Raw genomic sequence first — 18,940 nt, 5'->3', positions numbered from 1 at the left:
TTCCAGTGAAGTGAGATTGTGCAACTTTGCACTTACATGAATGAACTTTAAGGTATTCAGGAGTAATAAATCTCTGCCCTTAGCTTTAATTCCACGGTGATGAGAAAAGAAGCTGACATTGGCTGGATTTATGTTCTCGGAGTTGAGAGTGTGACAGTGAGGTGATGGTGTGTCCTGCAGCTCATGTGACTGTAATGCTCTTACTGAGCTCAGTCCAGAAGAGCGGTCTGATTTGGTGACTGAATGGGCGGCACCTCTAACCTTTGGCTAGGTTCATTATGTCAAATATAATTATCTCTAGATAAGGCATACATGCATAGGCAGGAACTAAGTAGTTTTTACCAAGCACTCATACGATATTTACCATACTAACTGATTTCTCCCTACAAGAACACTAGCCAATCTTGGTCTGCTTTTATTCATGGGAAAATAAAGGCTAGTTTATCATTTCTTTTAACCCCATTTTCTACATTATCAATGAATTCAGTCACCTTAGTACTCAAGAATTGTGTTGTGAAGCAGGTCCTTGAGCCTCCCTCTAATGGTGAGCTTTGAGATACACATTGCCATGAAGACTACCGTTTTCTCCACTTCAGAAAGTAAACTCCCTTGTATGGTTCCCATATGGGCTTCTTTTTGTTTTTTAATATTTTTATTGGTTTCAGAGAAGAAGGGAGAGGGAGAGAAAGATAGAAACATCAATGATGGGAATCATTGATCGGCTGCCTCCTGCACACCCACATTGGGGATCGAGCCTTCAACCTGGGCATGTGCCCTGACTGGGAATGGAACCGAGACCTCCTGGTTCATAAGCCAACACTCTACCACTGAGCCACACTGGCCGGGCGATGAGCTCCTTTTTAGATAATACTATCAAATATCAAGTATTACTGAATATTCTATTGTACCTGCTAAACAGTGAAGAAAGAAAGGGAACATCAGAGAAAGAGATTAGTTGACTTATATACACAATCCACTTGTATTATATAAAATCGAAAGCTAAAAGGGGATGACTCATATATTTTATTAATATATGTTATTTATAATTCTGTCTTTAGTTTTGTGGAATGATTTTATAGTACAATGTGTATGTTTTTAAAACCTGAACCTATTGGGCTCACTGACATTTTAAATAGTTCACTTTTAGTGGCTGTTTTATTTACTGACTTTCTGAGAGTTTGTTTGCTTTTTCTTCTTCTTCTTTTTTTAATAGCCTGCTAGAGTTGTTCTGAAATAGCAGTGGTTTATTTGTGTTCATTTCTGAAACAATTGCATGCAAGCCTATTGTGTTTGTCTTCCATGTACACATGAATGAGCTGCATGCTGATGTATAATCTCTAGATACCTACACACACACATACTCTCTCTGCCTGAAAGCAAAAATAAAGGGCACTCATGAGCATTTTCTTTACTCTTATATTTTATTCAGTGGGGTTTCAAACATTTGGATGGCATGCGACAAATGCATACTACAAAAAAAAAATAATATAGTTACACATGCTCTGATAAGTACATGATTGCAGTTCTATCCTATAAATGTTGTTCTATGGTTTATCAAACCTGTGGTTTTCCTATTTTGAACATGTTTTTCCTCATCCTAGGACATGTAGTCAAAGCATTTTCTTAGATATGTTTTTCTATATTTCTATTTTGATTCAGTTACTAAAACCAAAGTGCCCATATTGAACCCTTGGGCTGATGTTTATTGTAGTATAGGGATTACAGTCACCATTCAAATTGCGACGTGGATAATACATTTTGGACATTTTTTATTTTATAGAAAATGTAGAGGATAGTACTGATGAGGATGCACCTTTAAACAGCCCGGGATCAGAAGGAAGGTAAGAGAACCTTTGGGAACTTAATAGATTTTACTTGTTTCTATAATATTTTTAATACTTTATCTTGATGCTTCAAACAATTACCCTTATAAAACAAATAATTTTGAATTTTATGGCTAAGTGAATAGCACTAGAAACAGTAGTATAAAAACCTAACTCAGTTATGCTTAATTACCACACAATTTAAAATAAAAATACTGGAATATTTAAATAAGGAAAATGAAAAAAATTTAAATTCGTTTATTTTCATTTTTTAAAAATATATTTTATTGATTTTTAGAGAGAAAGGGAGAGGGAGAGAGAGATAGAAACATCAATGATGAGAGAGAATCATTGATTGGCTGCTTCCTGCATGCCCCCCACTGGGGATTGAGCCCGTAACTCAGGTGTGTGCCCCTGGCCAGAATAGAACCTGGGACGCCCCTCCCCCCCGCCCCCCCACCCTCCAGTCTGCAGGCCGATGCTCTATCCATCGAGCCAAACCAGCCAGGCCTATTTTGATTTTAAATATTGTCTTTCTTTGTTTTCCATAGCTAGGCATATACAATTCTTTCCATAGTTGTAAACATAGAGGACATGTAGTTTTGTGTAGTAAGTTCACTTATAATCTTGTGGTTATATGTTTGCATGTAGCACACTGTCTTCAGACCTGATGAAGCTTTGTGGAGATGTGAAACCTAAAAACAAGGTATGGGGGATTGAAAACGCTGGGTGAATATTCTTTTTCCCTCTGTCCTTTGCTGTAACTATTAAACACAGCGGCGGCCTCAGGCTTGACCCCGGGTAGTTTATCAAGCAGGCATGCTTCTACCGAAGCTTCCATGTATCAGAAAATTAGTCTTTTATCATATTCCCCTTGACAAAAGTTCTATTGAAAATTTCTCTCTTGTGAAATTTGCATTTTACTGTATTCTCACACTTTTCTCACTAGATATCATTATGGAGACCAAATTTTTTTTCCATCCCTCCTCCCACCAGATTTCTCCTAAAGGTTTATTACCCATTAAGGAAGTTGTGTGTTACTCTATTAAAGTTGCCTAAATTTCCTAATAATATAGGAGATAGTCACAAATTACTAGACAATAGTAATTTAAAGCAGTTGGCTAATCAAGTTGTAGACCTGTAGTTGGCATCTAAAATAAATCATTTTGATTGGTGAAAGATTTTTGAAATTTTAACATTCTGGTATGTTTTTAAGTATTTCTTTCTTACTTTAACTATATCCTTAAGTGGTTTGAATAATAAGCCAACTCCTAATCGTTATCTTGTACTAAAAGCAAATATGCTACAATATATGTTTGTCAAGTTTTTCAAAAAATATAAATGATACATGCTGTTAAATGTGTAAGAAACACGTGGGACTTTTCAGATTGAGAGTTGGTAACATTTGATACTAGATGAATTAACTAAGCATCTTAAGATGTTTGAAAACAAAGAATTCTTAGTAAAGATTCGTTGAATGAATGGATAAAATCAGAACCACAAAGAATAATGCAAATGGACAGGACAGGTATAAGGCCCCAGGGGTTAGTCAGGTAAGGTCAATGAGTAATTTGGCTGGATGTGAAATAATGAGTCGGAGTCATTATGATTACCTAAAGAGGGCGTGCCCAATTAAAGCAAATAGCCAGCACTCAACTCTTGCTCATTTTTGCCATGATGGAATATGGGCCTACGGCTACCAGATCCTTCGGTTTTTTTAAGAAAAGCCTTGAATATGGATTTCTAGGTAGAATTTCCTTATCTTAAAAACATTGGGCAAACCGATCAAAAAACAACTTCAGGCTCTAGGTGTGGTCCTTGCGCCACATGTAGTTTGTGACTTATTATTCTAAGTGACTAAGCAGAAGTTACCAACACTCAAAACATACTAGTGTAGTTTGGATCCAGCCTTAAGCAGAGGCGAGAGTCTCTTAAGGTAACTTTCATCTTTCAGGCCCTGTGACAGCCTGGTTATCCCAGCTCTTAGGATACCAGAAAAGAGCTGTAAAGTAGTGGCCTAAAGGTCATCTCCTAACACATCCACTTTTGTTAGGAATTCCCAGCAAAGTGATTTCTCTCTGCCCTGGCCCCTCGGCTGTGCGGAGAATTGACAGTGGACAAAACTGGCTGCAGGCCTTTCTTTTCCTAAATTCTCTGAAGTGCTACCTGCTTTTCCCTTTGAACTGCAAAAATGCCTGGAGGAATCTCCAATCATTTATTTTTCCTCACTGAAAAAAATGAAGTTGACCTTGTATTTTAAATCGGTATGTACCAACGCTCTGTGAAGTTTGGGGATGTAAAATTGACTAAACAGGGTGCCTGCCCTTTAGAGGCTTACCGTCTGGTAGACACAACGATTATTTGTTAATTCCTCGTGATAACAGCGACTCTGAGCAACAACAGGATAGTCATTTGGTTTTTAAGAGTAAAGAAGGACATGCTTATGGTGAGTTTAGGCTCTAGGAAAATAATCTTCGCCTGCCTCACTAGGTTGCCAAAAACTGGTGCAAGCTGATGCTGAATTATCCAGCAGGTAGATTAAAAGCATCAAGGGAGCAGGGTAATACAAGTTGAGAAACATGTGTAAAAATTGATATTAAATAAAGCATCTCAGCAAGGGAAAATTTTTGAATTTAGTTGAGCTTCCCTAACAAAATTATATTTTGGTTTGATTTCTTTCTTTTTCTTCTTCTTTTTAAATTATATGCTGAGGGAGCTGGCCCTGAGTGCCAGGATAGCACAGTAATATTGGAGGCAGATTGCTTAGTGTTGAACCTTGGCTTTGCCACTTCCTAGCTGTGCGACTTTGGGCAAATTGCTTAGCTTCTCTGTGCTTCACTTATGAATTAGGATAATAATAGCACATGCTAAGATAGCAGAGTGTTTAGAACAATGCCTTGTCACATAATACGTACAATACAAATGTTGGTTACTACTATGTCCTGTAAAGATCTTATCTGGCTATAGCTCTGGCTTGTCACTCTCTTACTGCTACGTTTGACACACTTGCTAGGAAAAGACACACTAAATGTTTGTTTGTTTGTTTTGTTTTACCTATTTCAAACTAATATTAAATCTCTACTCTCTAATCATCTTCTGTACAAAAGTTGGCTCCTGATTGCGTTTCCTCCCATTTTCTGACTAGGCCCGAAGGAGGACCACCACTCAGATGGAATTGCTGTATGCAGATAGCAGTGAACTAGCTTCAGACACTAGTACAGGAGATGCTTCCTTGCCTGGCCCTCTTACAGCTGTTGCAGAAGGGCAAGAGAGTGGAATGAATACAGAGACAAGTGCTACTTCTGCTAGGGACAAAGAGCTCCCTCCCCCATCTGGCTTCCCTTCTAAGATAGGCAGCATGTAAGTCTGGCCCCGCTACACTAACTTCCTTTCTTTTGGCTTTTCTTTTTTAATATGCATGTTGCTAATTTCTTATTTCTATTTTTTTAAATTTATGTGAATAAGATCTCTGGTTTTCAATGTAATTTCTGTTAGGTATTATCTCACCTAAGTTTTGGGGCACTCAAAATGACTTGAGATGGGAAATGTTCTTTGTTGAATTGCATCATCTTGTTTCTCAGTTTTAGGGTCTTTCTTAGAGGATTATAATTTTTATAAAGACTGAGTTGTGAACTGCAGATAAAATTTATTTAGCAACTGCTAAATTAGGTTAATGCTATACCTATGAAACCATTATATAAAACAACAACCTGAAAGTCTCTTAAATTTAGCTCTAAATTATGTGTGTCCTAGTTCTAAGAGCCTGGTCAGGATACTAAACCTTGCTGACCTTTCTAAAGAAAAATGAAATATGACATACAAGCATAAAACACTTGGGGCTTTCCTAACTTTTTGCCTTAAAGCACATTACATGGCTGACATGAGTGTTTGCACAAAATATTTTTATTGATATTATTAAAGATTTGAAGGAAGACATATTCTCTCTCCCATCTATGTTGATCTGAACAAAAAAACATTCTCAAAACAAATCTTATTTAGAGATTTAAAAAATTATTTTCTGGAGGAAAAAGAAAGATTTCCTTATACAGGCCCATGTGTGTGTGTGTGTGTGTGTGTGTGTGTGTGTGTGTGTGTGTGTACATGGTGTGATTATGTGTGTTTTGAAAGTTATATTAAAATTAGACCAACCATTTACTGGTAAAGATTTAAATGATATTTTTCAAACGAAGCCTCACATATACTCTGGCAAATGATTTATGGGATGAATACATGCCAGCATTGAGATATACTGCCCAAAAAGCAGCACACTTCATATGACTCCGCAAATAATAAAATATAACAAACTTCCCCCCTTGAATATTTCTGTTTTCCATAACTTTATGCATTGTATGAAGATATTTTTGTTGTCTTACATTCAGTAAGCCCATCTGCAACCTTTAGTTCCAAAATTAATTTGAATGATGACAGAACTTCCTTGCATGTGCTTGAGGCCTATGTAATTAACTATCAGATTTGCTACTAGAGATTGCTAACCAGTAGATAGCTTATGGCTTCAGTGCTTTTTAATAAGATGATAGTAGCAGAAATGCTTTGGATGAAGGTAGTGAGATAGAAGTGATAAAGATGTTAGGAACCCACATGTGTTCAGCGTAGTCTGTCAGATGAGTAGAGACTTTTGGAACTTCAAGACTAAATCTATGACCTGGAATCCAGATTCAGGTAATACCTTCTTTTTGCCTTTCTTTTTTAAATGTTAAAAATGTATCCTTTGTAACAGGTGGTAGACAATATCTTTTGGAATCTCTCTTTTTGCATGATTTATTTTCACGTTTTCATGAATGCGGATGCTTGTGTAATCCTGCACAAATTTAAGAGCTGGTCGTGTGCTTGGTGCAGTAACTTTTATAAACCATTACTGCATGATTTTTATTACATAAACTAGAGGCCCGGTGCACGAAATTTGTACACAGGTGGGGTCCTTAGGCCTGGCTGGAGATCAGAGCCTATAGGGTCTGTCTTGCCCAGTCCCTATTGGAGCGGGGCCTGCCAGCTGCCAGCTGGGGCCTGTCAGCTTTGGCCTGCCAGATGGGGGGAGGGCCGGGGAGAGGGACTGCGGGAGGTTTGCCAGCTGGCGGGGAGGGGCCGGGGGAGGTTGGTTGGCTGTGGGAGGTTAGAGGGAGCAGCTCCTGCATTGAGCGTCTGCCCCTTGGTGGTCAGTGCACGCCATAGTGACTGGTCGACCGGCTGTTCTGGTTGTTCCAGTTGTTTAGTTGTATTGGTCACTTAGGCATATATATATATATATATATATATATATATATATATATATATATGAAATAATTTACTCTAGTGGCCCTTATGATTTAAAGGATGCAGAAGCTCTAAAAATTGATTTCCTCCAATTAGAAAAAAGTTTAATTATACTTAATTTTTGCTTTCAAATAGGAATCAATATCCCCTTTCTGGGGATATTGCTTTCTAATTATTTAGTGAATTTGTATTTTTTTTTATTAATATAACTAGCTAAGAATAGCAGAAATTCATTTTTTTCCATTAAAATGTATTGCATCATATAAAAAAGTCATAGTCTTACATAATTACTATTCAACATTTAAAATTTATAAGGCAAAAATATGTTAATTACAAACATTTCTGAGTTACAAATTAAGTACTATAGCTAATTTAAATAATTGTGCATTTTTGTGTGACTAAATATAATTAATTAAATCTCATTGTTTCTCATATTCTGATAGTGTAATATTTTTATTCTACAAAACTGTAATGAGAATTTTTCTTCAACCAAAGCAATTCTGATCAAACGTAAACACTTACGTTTAAAATAAAATATTTTATTTTGGAAATATAATATTGATTTTTTTATATTCAAAGATAATGGGTTTGCACATATTTGAAAGGGTTGCCAATTTAAAAATTAAATATATGCTTGTTAAACTTCCATTAACTAAAAATAACTCATAATATTTTCCTATCCTAGTTTTAGTTTTTATTTTTTGTTTCCAAGTAATCTTTTTTGAGTTCTAGTTATTAATCTATTAAAAAAATTTAGGTTAAATGTCTACCAAATAAAGTTATATGTACATATTTAAAATTAGATGACCACAGAATCTTTTTCTATTTTTTAGTACCAGATCGTCATCTCTATCAGAGAAAAAACTACCAGAGCCTTCCCCTGTAACCAGGAGAAAGGCATATGAGAAAGCAGAAAAATCAAAGGGCAAGGAACAAAAACAGTAAGTTAACTCATGCTTTTTATCTATTAGATTGTATAAAATGTCTGCTACACTTAGATGCTAAAGGACAATAGTGAAATTACTTCCCAGATTTTAGGCTGGTTCTGTGGTTATGACAGATTTGACTAATCATGACAATCAAGTCAGCTATTGGCTTGGCTAAATGGTCTTTAAATTCCTTGTTCACACACACCTGTAAAAATATTGAGCACTTGTGCCTGATCATGTGTACTCATATATTTTCCAATTATTTGTGCATATTATTATAAGAGTTAATATACATTTGAGGAGAGACTTATTAAATGTGAGTCCTCTAGAAAATTTTGAAATGACTCTTGGTTATCATCTGATAAAATTACATTGACTTCACCTCTTTAACAGGGTTGACAAAAAATTAGTGTTGGAGGGTGTGTGAGTTGTGCCATTTTCTTGCTGTTCTTTTATGTTTAAATTGGTGTTATCCCCAATTGTTTTTTTGTGGGGTTTTTTTGTTTGTTTTTTTTGCTAAAATCGTTTTGTTTGTTTGTTTGTGGAAAAGCAAGCAAGAATTTATTGACCACAGCCAAAATATACATAGGAGAGTGAAACAAGGAAGGACATATTTGAAGAAGCAATAGGAAAGCCTAGGCTGGGCTGCTTTGGCTCACTGGGAAGTCAGAGAAAAGGGGCCTTGGAGACAGGCCCTGGGTTAGCCCAGGACGAGCTGCCACTGCCCATTGCTCCTCTGGTTGCAAGGCTCACGGGGTCCCTTAGAGGTGAGGGGATAAGTGCCTGTGGTGGAAGGAGGAGCGGAAGGGAATAGCAGGCATGTGCTCCCTGGAGAGAGAGTGCCTGCTCACATCTTTTAAAAGCTGTTTGTGTGTTTTGTGAAGGTTAATTTACTGAACGATACATAATATAATCTGATGACCCACTGGGTAATGCAATGCCTCAACATGCAGAAAGGTGATGAATGGGTGAGAGTCCTGTCACCCTTCTACCTTGTGTGTGTGGCCTAATGCGCTGCAAGTGGCAGGTGGATCTATGACTCAGCCTTGAGTGAGAATATCAGTGCCAATCTACATTTAAATATTGGTAAAGCTAATTTCTTTACCATAAAAATAAATATGGTAATAAGTTTTTATATATTTTCTGTACCTGAGTGGACAGTGTTGTACCACCCCCTTCCCTGGACCAGCATGCACACGCTCGGCCTTGACCCCTGGCTTAGCTGACGTGAACGTCATGGAAATTATCCTTCTAATCATCCTTGCTTCCTGTGTTTAAAGATGTAATTTGTTGCTGCTGAATCAGACCTCTCAAGAATGATTGGGAGATGGGGGAATGGAGCAAATAAGTAATTTAAATATAAATGAATGGATCAATTGAGTAGGCAAATCACTCTTAAACTTTCTGGGTCTGTTTCCTTTTGTGTAAAATGAACATCTTGGTCTCAGTTATAAAACTGTATAGTTTTAAATTTGGCTTGCTTTATTTGTACCGACTTTAGAGTTCAGCAGACAGAACTCTTTCTTTAGTGCCATCTTGTGGCCAATGTAACAAAATTCAATGGGACAATTTTAAATTGTTCAGAGTGCATGTTATCTTACAATAAAGGAAAAGAGGAAGGAAGGGAGTGAAGAAGGAAGGATTTCACTAATGAAAAGCTTTTTTAGAAAAGCATGTTTCATATAACATTCCTAACAAAGCATAACCAATTAAAGCCACCTATTTAATGTTCTTTTTTCTTGTAGCTCAGATTCTGGAACCTCAGAGGCTAGTCTTTCACCTCCTTCTTCCCCACCAAGCCGGCCCCGTAACGAACTGAATGTGTTTAATCGTCTTACTGTTTCTCAGGGAAACACATCAGTTCAGCAGGATAAGTAAGTCATTATGGAAGAGAGCCCCAACGATTTATTACAATTTCTGAACCTGTCAATACTATCTGTAGAAAACACTTAGCCATCTCTTTGTATGGGAGATGGAGTCTGACTTGTGAACTCTTGCCATCTTTTGTGTGTTGTTCCAACAGGAAATGAGCCATAGAGGCAATATTACAGAAAATTATTTTCCTGCTGAACATTATTCCCTGCTGTAGATTTGCATCGCTATACTTTCAGCACTTGTCTTGCTCTTTCTTTTACAAGTACATTAGATTTGAAATATCTTTGAGACCACCTGAAGTTTAAATTTCTTGGGATTCTTCAGCTTCTGTGAGCATACAAAAATCTCTAATCCAGACTGCCTGGATTTTTTGAAATATGCAAATTATTTTACCTTGGGTGAATAGAACAGCTTACAAAGACCACTGTTATATGTGGAACATGTTATCATCACTTGGCTATTCTATACAAATCCACTAGTAAACTTCAATAATAGTTTTTGGAATAAAAAAGTAACTTTAAGGGTGAAGGGGGTAGGTTTGAGGGTGGGTTCTGGGGGAAGAGTGGTTGGAGGGATGTGGAAAATATTATTTTCATTAATTATTTATTGAAAAAGTATTCTCACATTGAGCCAGAATCTCTCTTGCAAGAATTCAATACTAACACTGCTGCCATAAGGTGTTTGTTAACTCTGACTTATCTGCTTTGATTTTGAATGATAGCATTGTATGTGTATGTACTTGATATCCAGTCTCCCACCCCAATTATTTGTTTTTTATGCTATAATTTCTCTGTATAATTCTACAATTTCTGAAATTTATAGGATTTTGTTTAAGATGTCTGGCATGTTTAGATCATGCTAAATGGCTCTGTAACTTAGAGAAACACTACCATTTTGAAATAACTTTAATCTACTTAATTTATGATACAATTCTTGATCATATTTTAATATGGTTTAATCAGCTGATGACATGTCTTTTAAATTGATCTAGATAGGCAACTATTATCTGTTACTGAAAAAGACTCTAATATTGTTATATCATATCTCTTATGTAACTGAGAATAGAGTAGAACATTAGGGATGCTTTTGGGAAGTCCATTTTCACTAGTGATATGACAAATTACTAAATCTTCTTTACCATGCATTCACAGTCATAAAATTTTCTGCCAATCTTTTGATGATCTTGACAATCTCATCATAGTTCCACATTTTGTACTGAAATTTTTATCAGTTACCAACAATTTGACTGTGTTGTCGTCTCTGAAAGTTGTCACTTAGAATAGACTTCTACACTTTCAAAAGCTCAGCCACCTTCTGGATCACTTTTTTGGGGGACTCCTTTTTGAGACTAGTGTGTTTCACCAGCTACATATTATTTCTGGTTACATTCCATGCCAGCAGCACTCACCCTCCCCTCATTCTCCCCAAACTTATTTTACAAGTAAATAGATTTTCATAATAGCCAGACTCACTGCCGGACTTGGAGGTTTTGGGATAGGGCTGACAGGAGTGGGTCATCTATTAGAAAAATCCTGCTAAAGTTCCCCAGCTATTAGCGAGGGACTCCCTAGTCAGAATTCCATATTGTTAAGATAAGTTAAAACAAAAAATTATTAAATTGAGTGATTTGCTCTCCTTTCAAACATGTAATATATTTTTGCAACAGCCACAGTAAAGAGTCCAAATCTAAAGTAATTATCAAGATGAATAAAATTCATGAATAGTTATTAAAATGGAAAACATTTCCTGGTACTAGTCCATTAAATAGAAAGAATCTTGAAGTGATGTATTTTACTTATTTGATACTGTTCCTCTTCAGGACCTAAATTTTAGAAGTAAGGATAGATAGACTCTATGGATCAGTAATAGAAATATTTCTCCCAAAGTCTTGGTAGAAAACATAAGAATCGAATAGCTTATCTGACTTAGCTAGACATTGAATTTGCTGTTATCCAGTACAAATAGAGAAGCAGGGCACAATAAAGGAAGTGTTTACTATATTTCAATAATACTGTTGATTTTCATTTCAATCTCAGTGTCTGTATCTATTGACATCTGTATTCTTTCTCCTCATAATTCTAACTCTTTCGCTGTAGGTCTGATGAAAGTGATTCCTCTCTGTCGGAGGTACACAGGTACTTTCTTTCCATCTTTTCTATATTCTGGCATTTCGTGGTGTTCTAAAATGCCTTCCTAGAAACTAAGCAAATCTCATTTTTGTTGCATGCATAACTTGTTGTAAACCATATAGATGCACTAATATTTTTTAACATATTCATTTTAATGATGCACCTTTTAGACAAAAGTAGTGGCACAGTTTTTTTGTATAATAACATAAAGACTTGTGATATTTGTTTTCTATTTGTAACCTAGATTTTAAAAAAAAGTAATTAAGTTCTATGAATACTGATTTCAAGAAATTTTGCTCCTCAGTGATTTTTTATTTCCATTAAAATTTGTGGGAGGTCAGTATGGTGATCTTTTCTTGTTTGTTTAGCATTTTAAAGAAAGAGTTTATGGGAGGTTTTGTGATTTTTTAAAAAAAGGTATGCTAGAAAAAGAAGGATACTATGGTACCAAAAAAGAGAGAAAGAAATAGAATGTAGAAGGGCTTTTAAAAACAATTTTTTTCTATTGATTGATGCTATTTTAAAAATAACAATGTTGCATTTTTTCATGTTAAGGATTTCTCTTTTTTTGGACCCTTAATTTCTCTTTCATCTTTGCTATCATTTCTTCTTCCCACTTATCATTTGTCTTCTCTCTTTTTGCACTCGTTTCCCCTGTTTATGGCCATTTTGCTGATCAGCAGTAGATCCTCCAAAAGGTAGGCAGGGGGAGGGAGATGAAATTAATCTCATTCACGGTATTACAGACTTTACTGGTTTGCATGGAACAACAATAAACTTGTTTCTCTCCTTCAAATCAGGTTTGTTTTACAAGTTTGCAACACTTAACCTTAACTTAAAGTAATTATTTTAAAGTTGATTCCTATATTTCAGAATGTGAATAGATTAATTCTAATAGAAAAAAATACCATGGATGTGTTTCCAATTTCTATTTTTTTCTATTATCTTTGGTGTTAAGGTAATATATATAAAGGTATATATGTATGTTATATATAATATATTAACTCTAATACTATGAATATCTGAGAGCATTTTTCAGTGTGTAATTAATAAAATGCTATGTTTAACATTGAGATTATGTTTCTTTGAAGTGTGACTAACCAATGATATTAACACACATAACAATGAAAGAGACTCCAGGAGCTGTGCCATACAGAAGTCACTGTCTAATGGTGGCAAATATTTACTGGATCCTTTTGTAATACTACAGCCTTTGACATGACAGAGTTGTATTGGGTGTTATATCATTCGGGAAGACTTAGTAAATTCTTAGGATAAAGCTGATAATTTGAAGGAAGGAAATCTTTTGGAGACATAGTGTCACATAATTGAGGCTACTGATTTTTTTCCTTAGGATGGTTTGTGTCATTAGATGCAAATCAGAAACAGCTCTTAGACTGTTCCCATGATTTTTTTTCTTTATACTCAGTTTGTTGGAATATATACACATATATTTTCTGTTTGAGATGTAACAGTAGCAGTTGACTGTGCGTTAGATCACATTTGTGAACGTGTGAAGCAATACTTTGATGGCGTCAGTTCATCGCTAATAACCTAACAGCCACAGGCCGATTCAAATGCCAGAGTCAGACGTTTGAGGAGGTATTGCTCCCATTTCAGTTTTAATCTGCATAAATTCTTACTTTACAAACAAGTTACTGAGCATTAGTTTAAAGAATCTCAGATTGACACATGTGTGCAATTAGTAGCATCAGACTGTGCACTTATATATCTAGCGATAACAATTCCTGGTATTACTTTTTTGGTGATGAGGTGCTTCTTTTATTTTTTGAAATCATTTTAACTAGACCCTAAAAATAAAGTTTTAAATAAATTCTGAGCCTAAATTTACCTCCTTTAAATTTCTATTCATTGGTTTTTCACCAGCCCGCCTGAGCTATACCAGAATTAGCCTAATAGCTCTTCTTCTGTGTATGTGACAGTTCTTTAAATATTCAGCCCTTCACTGTGCTATTGTGTCCTCTCCAGTGAATGTTCTTTTATCATCTGAATAGGCCTAGTTTCATCATCTGTTCCTTATGTGATAGTCTACAGACCCTTCATTCTGCTTCACTGTTTTGGAAAGCGTCCAGCTTTTCAATGTGCTAAAAATGTGTCATCTAGAACTCAACTCCATTCTAGACATGGCCTTGGTAGAATATAGCAGCTCTATTACTTTCTCCTGAAAATGTTGGGAGAGGAACCATTAATTGTCAACCCATTAATCATCTATTCAATAACTAAATCACTTACACCACTTTCCTACTTTGAATATTCTATTATATCTTTGACTTAGAGGCCCGATGCAGGAAATTTGTGCACTCAGGGGGGGGGGTCCCTCAGCCTGGCCTGTGCCCTCTTGCAGTTCGGGAGCCCTCGGGGGATGTTCGACTGATGACTTAGGCCCGATCCCTGTGTGGAGCGGGCCTAAGCCTGTAGTTAGACATCCTTAGTGCTGCCATTGAAGCGGGAGAGGCTCCCGTCACCACCACTGCGCTCCCCAGCCGTGAGCCTGGCTTCTGGCTGAGCGGCACTTTCCCTGTGGGAGGGTACTGACCACTAGAAGGCAGCTCCTGCATTGAGTGTCTGCCTCCTTGTGGTCAGTGTATGTCATAGCGGCCAGTCATTCCGCAGTTCAGTCAATTTGCATATTAGCCTTTTATTATATAGGATTTCATTCAGTGATTATTTTCATGCTAAATACATACTTAGTAATAAATGAATTTTGTTTCACTCATTTTTTTTCTAGGCAATACAACACAGTAGCCAACTTATTAATATTTCAGTTTAATAAACATACTATTTCTGTCTTTAGGGCTAGAAAAAAACATGACTAGATTTTGAAGACCTCCTTTTAGACTGACAGGATCATTGACTCATTAGGTGTGACTCCAAGTACCACTGAAACTACCTACTACAATAGTTTTGTGCTAACCCATGTCCACAAGGATTGCTTTTGAAAGGCTTATTAGAGTCAACGTATCTTGTGAATATGACTTTCCCCTATGTTGCTGCCTAGTAACCCCATAAATAACTTCCTTCATGAGATCAATGAGCTCGTTTGTCTATTATTGATGAGTCTTTATTTTTAAGTGTTTATAATAATTTTATTCATCTCTAATTTCTGAAATCTACTTTTCCTCTCCCTTCTGGAATTGGGTCTGCATGACTTGTCCCCTTTATTGATCTTTTTAGAGTACCAGTGGAGTTACTCTATTGATTTTTGTCCCACAGGCGTATACGTTGAAAAACCTATGATATAGTGATTTAAAAACCGAATTCATCAGATGTCTCCATTTGTTAGTTCTACTTAGTCTGGGCTTGTATTTCTTCTTGGTCATTTCTGCCGCTTGTATCTCTTGAAAATTGTTTTCTTTCATCAAAAAGTAGAAACAAACAGTATTGTTTTATCCCTGTATTTGTCCTAATATTATGCCATTTGTCTTATATAATGGACATACTTCAATATAATTTTTCTTCCTGCTTTAAACAAAGAAACTTCTGACTGATATATTTATCATGTCTTAATTCATTCTCATCTTTAGTCTTCCTGACACAATTATTTTAATTCAGATCCTGCATTAAACTCCTTTAGGATAGGAATGATGTTTTGATAATCTGTGCATTTCCATAGCACATAGACCAGTAGCATAAAGCAGAAACTCCAGAAACATTAGAACTCATGGGATAGACCCCTAAAGATTCTTACTGTTCTTTTAAATTCTCAGTCTTTTTATCTTGTTTGATATTGTTAGTGTTTTAAGTTTTTGGTATTTTTAAACCATTCACCCTTTAGAATTTCTGTCCATGCAATCTTGTCTTTTTTCAAATTTGTTTGAAATTTGCTTCCTCAGTATTTTAGGTGGTATGTGTTATACTTTCTCAAGAATGTCCTTTTTGACACAGAGTCACGTCTTCCAAGTGCTATCCTATATACTTTCTTATTTGTCAGAATTCACGACACTCAGCTCCCAATATTGCTTCATTAAACTCTGAAGAGATGAAATTGTTAATAAGAAAATCCAAATGTATCGTAGGCTTTGCTCTTTATAGAATGCAGCTGTTAGCTGATGCCTAATGAGTTGATGTATTCCATCGCTACTATTGCTACTTCACACGGTGTCTCTGTCCTTTGGCTTAAAAAAGAGATGAGGGAGCAGCCTGAATTTTATTACTAATTAGTTAGAAAGACTTCTTAAAGTCAGGGAACAACTAAAATTAGTCTCATGGTATAGCTACTGAAGTCAGTCTTATTTCTTTGTTTTTGTCCTCCCCCCACCCCCCAACTCAGGGGCATAATCAACCCATTTCCTGCTGCAAAAGGAATCAGAGCTTCTGCCCTTCAGTGCATTCACATAGCTGAAGGGCACACGAAAGCCGTGCTCTGTGTGGATTCCACTGATGACCTCCTCTTCACTGGATCAAAAGGTGCTAGTAGTGGTTTCATGGGGGTATTTAAGATTTTTAAAAATGACTGCGTTTTTAACAAGCTTTGACCAAAAATAGGTGAAACTGCTTAAGACCCATAAGGATATGAGAGAGAATCTAATTTAATCACTGAATTGTATAAACTATAACATCATCTCATAGTTGGGAAGAAAGTCAAACTCTTTGTTGAATTTATGTAAATAGAATATTGAGAGACTACATCTCTGTTTGGTAATTGAGTACCTAATGCATGCAGGGCCCTGAGCTTAGTAGTGCAGTTTATATGACAATGTACCAGAGGCCATTACAGTGTACAGTGTGGTAAAGAAAATAAGATGGGTGGCAACCACCATTTCTTGAATACTTACTATATTTCAGAGACTGTGCTAGACAATACAAAAGTTATATCTCATTTAATTCTCACTATAACCCCAATGAGATACATGTTACATCCTAATTTTACAAATGAAGAAATTGAGGATTCAAGCTATTAAATAATTTTCCCAGAAAAGCTTAGCTAGGAAGTGGAAGAGCCATAATTGGAAACCTAGGTCTAATCGTCTCCAGAACTGCAATCTTAACCCCTTTGGCACAATTGCAGGTAGCTAGAACTCAACTGCATATGCTTTGAAGTGTTGTTATACACCGAGAGTTTTGGGGGTTTCGAAAAAGGGAGAGATTTGGCAATCTGTGAGAAACAGGAAGGTTTTGACAAGGGGGCATTTAGAATGAACCTTATAGGATGGTTTACATATTGACAGGTAAGGATTGGCAACCAAGATTAGAGAACAACATGAGCAGAGACATGGAGGTAAAAGTGGGGTATGTTTGGAAACGAAATCCAGTTGGGTTGAATAGTAGAATATTCGTAAGAGAAGTAGTAGACAATGAGGCTAAGAACGTAAGAAGGAAGCCTGGTCAGGAATTTGGGGATCTAGTAAAAGTTATTTAGTATTTAGGGATATTATAAGATTCAGTTCAATCAGCAAACATTTGTTGCTCATTATCTACAAGTGACATATAAGAATCTTGCTAGAACTTATGAACTTTAATAATGGCGAACAGCTCCCATTTTAGAAATAATCTGCTCTGTGAAAATATACTTTCCTAATGATTCCAATTACCTTGATCTCTCCATGATAATTAGATGGTCATCATACCAAAACAAAAACAAAAACAAAGAAACAAAGAACACAAAATAAAATAGTTTTAGGCTTATGCTTGTGATTCAAAAATAAAATCCATCACACAGTGGCCCCTGGAAAAGAAAGGTGTTTGTGTTTACGCATTCGGTGTGTTGTGGGGAGGTAGAAATGTGATCAAAGTAGAATGTTTTGAAGAAGCTGATTTATTTGATATGACTTTCAAAGTTTTGTGGAATTATTTTTTAATACCCACATACTGCATACACCAGACATCCCTGACTCTCATCTAATCCTTTACTCCTACTTTGCCCTTGAACCTGCTGCAGGGTCAGGGATGGAGTCAGGGATGGAGGCAGATTAATGGGATAATTACTGTTTTCTTATCCCATTTCTGTCTCATAGGAGAGAAATTGTTTAAATAATTTTTGTTAAGAGAACCTAACTTAGTTAATATTGACAGTATTTCCCCTTGTTTAATTTGTTTGTTTTAGATCGTACTTGTAAAGTATGGAATCTGGTGACGGGACAGGAGATAATGTCACTGGGAGGCCATCCCAACAATGTCGTGTCTGTAAAATACTGTAATTACACAAGTCTGGTCTTCACTGTGTCAACATCTTATATTAAGGTGTGGGATATCAGAGATTCAGCAAAATGCGTCCGAACGCTGACGTAAGTAACTTAAAGATAACTAGAATAAGGGGCGACAGTTGCTGTTTACAAAATATAAGAAAAGATAGCACTATACATGCATTTTTATTTACTTATATCTGCCTGCTTCCAAAGGATGGTAAAATGTTTATAATAAGAACACAGATAAAGTAAAAGGAAAAATACTATTGAGAAAATAAAATATGATAGCCTAGTATTAAACAAGAAGGGGTAAATAATTTGATCTGTGACTAAGTACATGTTTTATAATTCCATGCTCCCAAATACCAAGATATCACATTTCATAGTGTTTACTGTGTGTTGTAGTTAATGGCTTACATTGCTTGCTTCAACTGAATAATGCTCCTTGGAAAATGGCATAAATCACCATTGTAGACAGTTAAGAAGTATTTGTAATCTTTAATTGGCATGTACTGATTAATTGACAGGTTTATTGGGTTGGGGAGGGACTTACAGTGCTTTGGTAGTTCATAACTGCAGGTTATAGTGGACAATTGGAGGATGGGATTGTTTTCTGTGTCTATCATATATGTCTATAAAATGTGGAGCAAATAACGATTTCTTTTTGCCATAAGATTGATTAACTGTTTTATAATTGGAATTGAGGATGAACTTTGATTATTTAAATAAGAGAAGGGAGCATAGGAAAGATTAATTTTTACTAAAAT

At 36.0% G+C, this 18,940-nt stretch overlaps 1 protein-coding gene across 15 annotated transcripts in view; it reads left to right on the top strand.

Moving 5' to 3' along the window:
• KIF21A (kinesin family member 21A) overlaps positions 1–18,940 on the top strand; it is a 148,008-nt gene that overhangs the window by 119,829 nt on the left and 9,239 nt on the right. For 4 of the 15 annotated variants that reach the window (XM_059682555.1, XM_059682559.1, XM_059682560.1 and 1 more), the window contains 9 exons: positions 1,781–1,841; positions 2,475–2,529; positions 4,969–5,183; positions 7,928–8,035; positions 9,769–9,897; positions 11,995–12,033; positions 12,708–12,725; positions 16,319–16,455; positions 18,092–18,272. In XM_059682555.1, the coding sequence (XP_059538538.1) occupies positions 1,781–1,841; positions 2,475–2,529; positions 4,969–5,183; positions 7,928–8,035; positions 9,769–9,897; positions 11,995–12,033; positions 12,708–12,725; positions 16,319–16,455; positions 18,092–18,272 (943 nt within the window). The remainder of the gene's footprint in view (positions 1–1,780; positions 1,842–2,474; positions 2,530–4,968; positions 5,184–7,927; positions 8,036–9,768; positions 9,898–11,994; positions 12,034–12,707; positions 12,726–16,318; positions 16,456–18,091; positions 18,273–18,940) is intronic. The other 11 variants (XM_059682562.1, XM_059682569.1, XM_059682564.1 and 8 more) reach the window with 7 other exon arrangements.

The sequence above is a fragment of the Myotis daubentonii genome, chromosome 2, assembly GCF_963259705.1.
Source record: "Myotis daubentonii chromosome 2, mMyoDau2.1, whole genome shotgun sequence".
Lineage (NCBI taxonomy): Eukaryota > Metazoa > Chordata > Mammalia > Chiroptera > Vespertilionidae > Myotis > Myotis daubentonii.
The sequence above is the reverse complement of the archived record's forward strand: the minus strand, read 5'-3'. Positions and strand labels throughout refer to the sequence as shown.